The sequence below is a fragment of the Trichosurus vulpecula genome, chromosome 9 (assembly GCF_011100635.1).
Source record: "Trichosurus vulpecula isolate mTriVul1 chromosome 9, mTriVul1.pri, whole genome shotgun sequence".
NCBI classification, from domain to species: domain Eukaryota; kingdom Metazoa; phylum Chordata; class Mammalia; order Diprotodontia; family Phalangeridae; genus Trichosurus; species Trichosurus vulpecula.
This window is the reverse complement of record NC_050581.1, coordinates 181,799,946-181,805,945: the sequence shown is the minus strand read 5'-3', so window position 1 is coordinate 181,805,945 and position 6,000 is coordinate 181,799,946. Positions and strand designations below refer to the sequence as shown.

The 6,000-nt window shown below is 57.6% G+C and overlaps 1 protein-coding gene across 2 annotated transcripts in view; it reads left to right on the top strand.

The window, feature by feature from the left end:
* Nucleotides 1-1,112: 1,112 nt before the first annotated feature.
* PTPRG (protein tyrosine phosphatase receptor type G) overlaps nucleotides 1,113-6,000 on the top strand; it is an 813,122-nt gene continuing 808,234 nt past the window's right edge. Inside the window, exon 1 of one of the 2 annotated variants that reach the window (XM_036737740.1) lies at nucleotides 1,113-2,059. In XM_036737740.1, coding sequence (XP_036593635.1) covers nucleotides 1,975-2,059 — 85 coding nt within the window. In that variant the 5' untranslated portion in view covers nucleotides 1,113-1,974. The remainder of the gene's footprint in view (nucleotides 2,060-6,000) is intronic. The other variant, XM_036737741.1, reaches the window with a different exon arrangement.

The following is a 6,000-nucleotide window of genomic DNA, read 5'->3' as shown; positions in this document are numbered from 1 at the left end:
TTTATTTAAACGTCAGGGCTAAAGAGGCAGCGGTGGCTCCGCTCCGCGGGTATCAAACGGGAAATCAGTCGTGCCTCGGGCGCTGCTTTCTTTGCAGCGGGGCTGTGGGCGCGCAGCCATCTCCCCGCGGCCTCCGAAGGGGGATCGGGCTGGGGACTGGCGGGGGGGTGGGAAGCGGGGAGAGTGATAGAGTGAGCTGTGCTGCCGAGGGGACTGGGAGGCGAGGAGGGTATCTCAGCCCGGGCCCTCTGCAGAAAAGCTGAGCTGTGAACCCCCTGGGCAGGGTGGCCGGGGGCGCATTTCCTCTGTGTGAGTGTTAGTGTGAGTGTGTGTGTGCGCGCGCGCGTGGTGGGGGGGGGGCACTTGAGGAGTAAGGCGACTATTCGAGATCGCTGCACCCCTCCCCAGTCCGGCCTCCCACCTTTCCATTTCGGCACAGAAAAAGAAAACCCAGGCGCGAGAGACGCGAGTGGCCGCCGGGTTTTTGTTTCCTTTTCTTGGCCCAGTGTAGATGCTTGTGCGCGAGCAGGTAGTGAGTGTGTGAGGCAGGCAGAAGAGCTCCTGCAGAGAGAGAGAGAGAGAGAGTGTGTGTGTGTGTGTGTGTGTGTGTGTTCCTGGGGCGAATGCAGCCGAGCAAGGCAGGTTCGTCCTTCTCATTGGGATCCAGCACTGCCTCTCCCAGTCGCGTCCGCCCGCGCCCCCCACCCCCAAGACAGGGTCCCGAAGCAAGCGCCCGGTGCTCTCCTCTGCACATGTGTGCATGGGTGTGTGTCTCCCGGGCGGGCGCGCGTACATAGAGCGCGGGGAGTGTGAGTGCGAGTGTGTGTGCGCGCAGCGCGCACCAGAGTTCCCCAACGGGAGTGGGGCGGGGGTTGAGGGGGGAGCCAGCTCTCCCCGGGCCGCCCGAGTGCGCGGCTGCTTTAAGACCGCAGGGTGCGCGCGCCCAGCCAGCCGCCCCCTCTGCCTGCGCGCCCCCGCCTCGCCTCCCCTTCCCTCCCCTCTCTCTCTCTCTCCCTCGCTCTCCCTCTCTCCCGCTTTAAAGTCTCTGCCAGGATCCCAGCTCACATGTTACTTCCTGTATGGAAGAATGGAAAGCTTCCAGCCCAGCTCTCCTCATTCCTCTCCAGCCTTCAGCGAAGCCACAACTTTCTGGAGCATGGACTGAACGAGCCCTTCTCGCCCGCTCTCCGCTCTGAGCTCCCTGGGCTGCTGGGCTTCTGCTCTTTGCCGTTTGCTCGGCCTTTTTCCTTCTCCTTCGCCGCCGCCGCCGGCTCCTACTTGGACTCCCGCTCCTCCTCCCCGTCTCTCCACCCTCCCCTTCCCCTTTAGCCAACATGCCTTCCTTCCCGTGGCCCTGGAAGGAGCTGCCTGCCTGAAGGAGACGCGGAATCGCAGCCCCAGCCTCAGCCTCTCCAGCCTCGCCAGCTGCATCGGGCCGCCGCCGGTGCCCCAAGTTCGGAGGAGGCAGATCCGTCTTCGCTCCCTCGCTCGCTCCTTCGCTTGCTCGCGCTCTCGGGTCTCTCTCCAGCCCTGGCTCTGCTGCTCTAGGCCTGGGGCAGCGAGCGGAGCGGGAGCCACTGGAGCTGCTACTCACACTGCTGGCTGGCTGGCCGGCCAGCCGGCGGGCTGCTCGAGCCCGCTCATTAGGGCTAGCCCTCGGACCTCGGACCCTCCCGGACTCCCCCGGCCTCTGGGGCATTCCCTCTCTCCAGTCCCCAGCTCTCTCCCCACCCCCCCATTCCGGCCCCCAGCGCCTTCCTCTGCCCGGACTCTGCTACCTTGTTACTTTTCATTTGGAGTGATTGGTTGTTTCCTGGGGGGTGGGGGGAAAGGACTTTGGGTGGGGGTGAGAGGGGGAGTGGAGGAAAGAAGAAGAAAAGTGAAAAGAAGGGGGGAAAGGCAAAGGGAAGAAAAGAAACTTATTTAACAAGTTCATCGCCGCTGCCTCCTCCCTTTCGATGTGCGTTTTTGGACATGCGGAGGCTTTTGGAACCGTGTTGGTGGATCTTTTTCTTGAAAATCACCAGCTCCGTGCTCCATTATGTCGTTTGTTTCCCGGGTAAGTAGCAGCCACCTGGAGGTGGGTGGGAAGGCGAGGGTTCTGGGGCACCTCGGGCCGGGGTTGAGGACCGCCGGGGCTGCTGTCGAGTGCAGCCGGCTGAGGAGGGGTTCGAGGTGCCGGTGCATGGCCGAGCCGGCGAAGACTAGGGGAAGGGAGCCGGGCTCGCTGACCGCTACCTCCCTTCCTCTAGCCACCGGGCTGCCCGCGGGCTGCTGCTGCTGCCGTCGTCGCCGCCGCCTGGGCAGGCGGGCTCTTTGGGAAAGCTGGGTTTCGAAGGGCTGGGCAGGGGACTGGGGCCCGCTGGCTGCTTCAATCCCCTCGGCCCCCGGCAGCGCCCGGCTGGCTTGCGCAAGGGAGCAAGCCCCAATCTCGGCTCTGCCTTTGTAGAGACCCGGCCACTGCAAGAGCTCTGGAGCTTGCGGAGCAGGCAGGCTGGTTCGGGCACCTTTGTTGGGGCCCGAGGTGGGGGGCGCAGACCTTAGCCCGGAGAGTCGCGGGTAGCCTGGGGAAACAGGAGGCGGTTGGATCCTGGAGAGTGGAGATTTAGAGGGGAGCCGGGAGATGGAGACGGTCTGGACGAGGGGCGGGGATGGGGGGTTGGGGGGGACAGGGAGCCATCGGACTATCTGGGCTTAAGAAGGCTGCGAAGGTCGCTGTGGAAGCTGGGGAGGGGGTATGAAGCGCTGCTGCCCCGGCCCCCCAGGACTAGCCTGTGGCCACTTGTCTCTCAAGTTCTCCTTTTCCCTTTTAACCGCGCGTCTGCCTTGGGTAGCTGGCTGGGAGACTGCTGGGGTGGGGGGTGGGGTGGGGCGGAGGTTCATCTTCTTAATTCGGCCTTGGGGGTGGGGAGAGAAGGGGGGCAGGTCCAGGCGGTACACACCCGAGGGTGGGAGTAATATTGTCTGGGATCGCCGCTATTGCCACCTAACAGATCCTCGGGAGTCACTGCCCTTTCAGCCGCCGCCGCCGGGCTGCCCAGCCGTGAACTTGAAATGCTCCCAGTGGCTGCTCTCCAAAACCCAGAGAGACTGGCCTGCCGCCTCTCTTGCCCCCAACTGGGTCTTCGCAGGCTCGACTCTTCTCGCTTCCCCTTCCTCCGCCCACCTCCCCTGGAGCCATCTGTACCATCCCCCGCCCGGGGGAGGGGGCTTCTCGGGTTTGCCCCCTCCCTACCAGGAGGGCCCCAGCCGCGCCCCTCGGAGAGGTGGAGGTGGTGGAGAGAGAACTGGGATCGCCGCTTTGTATATGCTCCCCGGGGGCCGGGAGGGCAGTTTACCTCTGTTTGCTTGCTCTTCGGGGTGCAGAGGCTGAAGTCTGTCTGCACCGCCCCCCCCCATTCTCCAAGATTTGCAAGCCACCCATTGGATCCTTGTGCTACCTTTGGGTGGAGGGCGGAGGGGTGTGTGTGTGTGTGTGTGTGTGTCTGTGTGTGTCTGTGTGTCTGTGTGTGTCTGTGGTGTGTCTGTGTTTTTGTCATGTGAAAAGGCAGAGGAAAGAGGAAGACTGTCATAGTGAAGGGTTATCAGAGTCCTAGTGCCTCCACTCTTCCCCCAGCTCTCCCCGTCGGGGCCCGGTCTCCCTCAGGCAGGCTCCGCTCCCCCTCCCGCGGCCGAGGCGCCGGCTTTTGGCGCAGTGCTCCTCTAAGCAGAATCCCGAGCGAACACAGGGAGAGCGAGAGAAAGAGAGCGAGCCCGGGTCCGGCGTCTGCCCCAGGCTCCAAGGCTGGGCGCTCCAACTACTCCCCAGCGGCCCTGGCCCGGCTTGAGCTGACCCTACTGTCTACCCCCCCCCCCCCCAATCGTCCCCATCATTTCCCTCTCTGGTGGAGGAGGCACTAAGAGGGACAAGGGATGGGGGGGGGGCTTTTAGTTTTGGGTACAGAAAGCCTCTTCTGCACCCCTATTTTCTGAATGGCCAGGGGATTTGCTTTGTAACCCCTCATTGGTGCCCTGCCCACCTCCAGCTGGGTCCCTGAAGCCGAATCGGGGGCTCAGCCCTAGGTCTAGAAAGATAGATGATGGTCCACTTCCCCTAACCATAGGCCCTTGGTCACCCCCCCCCCCCCCCCGCGCGCGCGCGCGCGCGCACACACACGCGCGCACACACACGCACACGCACACACACACACACACACACACACACACACACACACACACACACACACACACACACACATATTGAGCTGGTGAGCTCCCTCTTCTCTTCTTTTCAGGTACCTCTAATCATGTTTCCTCCCGGCCCATCCCACTCTCTTACGGGGTGAATTGTAGCCGTAGTTTTTCCCGCTTCTCTGGGCGGGGGGGGGGGGGGGCACGTTTCCTAGGGGCTATGGGGCATTGGAAAGCACAGGGAGGGGTAAGAAGCTGAGAAATATTGCTAAATGTAGGAAAATAGAAACAAACATCTGGCTTTCTGTACCTCTGGGATGCATTAGACAGGAAACAAGCCTTCTCTGTCTTCAATTTTCCGTGTGTCAGAGAAGTCAGAATCCAGAAAGGGAACACTGTTGATGCCAGTTTGGTGGGGTCGTCTTTTCCCCCTTTGCCCAGATTTCTCTTCGCCAGCGCCGGATGCAATTGCTGTCCAGGTGACCGCCAGGCACCGCTGCCCCTCTCCCTGGGCAGGATGGGATTAGAGTCCCGGGGCGCTGGGGGGTTGGGGTGGGGAGAGAAGCTGATTTGCAAAGGAAAGCCCTGGAGGGAAGCTGTGTGAGCTGAAAGGCTGGGAAAGTTAAAAATGTCAGAATCTTAGAGAATTCTGGTAGTCCATTTTCTAAAGTTGTAATAATGCCAATGGGCCAGTGGGGGCTCTGCTGAGCTTTTTTCATCCTAGAAGACTGGAGTCTCAAAAAAAGAGAGCAAAAGAGAGCACCCCAAAATCTCACCCCTGAAGCCACTCTGGAATTTTGCCTTCTGACAATGAGTGCATGGGTCCTGGGCATCCCTAGCTTCCCATTGTTGAGTTTAGGCTGCTGGACAAACTGAGCATAGAATATACTTTGTGAGGTTTTTTATTTATTTATTTTTTACTTTTGTTCTTTAATTCCCAGAAATGATAGAATGCAGACAGAAAGACTTGGGCCTGTAGTTTTGAACTATGCTTGGAACTAGGCTCTTGATAGCATAGGACTGTATAGGTTAGTATTCCTTTATCCTGATGGGGGCCATCCCTAGGTAAGGGATTTAAAAGCTAGCTTCTTTCCCACCCTCTTTTCCCATATAGGAACCTCTCCTAACTCTTCTGTGAAATTTAATTGACCCTAACTTTATGCATGTATTAGCAGTATGGGAGAACTCACATTTTGGGAGGCTCATAGACATCTTTATTTGGCATTCCGTTATTGAACTTTCTAAAGTGAGAGCCTGGATTTCATTTTTTTAAAGCAACAATATGACCTGTCTTTTGTAAAATATCAGCTCTCAAATTAACATTTCTCCCCCCCCCCCCCACTTAATAGTATTTTTTCCCAATTACATGTAAAGATAGGTTTCAACATTCACTTTTGTAAGACTTTGAGTTCCAAATTTTTCTCCCTCCATTCCTCCCCCCACCACAAGACGGCAAGCAATCTGATAAAGGTGATACATGTACACTCATGTTAAACATATTTCCACATTAGTCATGTTGTGAAAGAAGAATCAGAACAAAAGGAAAACACCAAGAGAAAGAAAAAACAAAAAGCAAAAAAAAAGTGAAAATAATGTGCTTCGATCTGCATTCAGATTCCATAGTTCTTTCTCTGGATGTGGATAGCATTTTCCATCATGAGTCTCAAAGTAACATTTTCAAAGATGCAGTGACATAACCAGACCCTGAATCAGACATATTCCTCAGACAATTTAAGTGACTTCAAAGGGATATAAAATCAGCTACCAAGTGGGTTAAAATCCCATCTATTTAAAATTCTACAGCTCTTCAGAAAGTAACATTTATCTCCT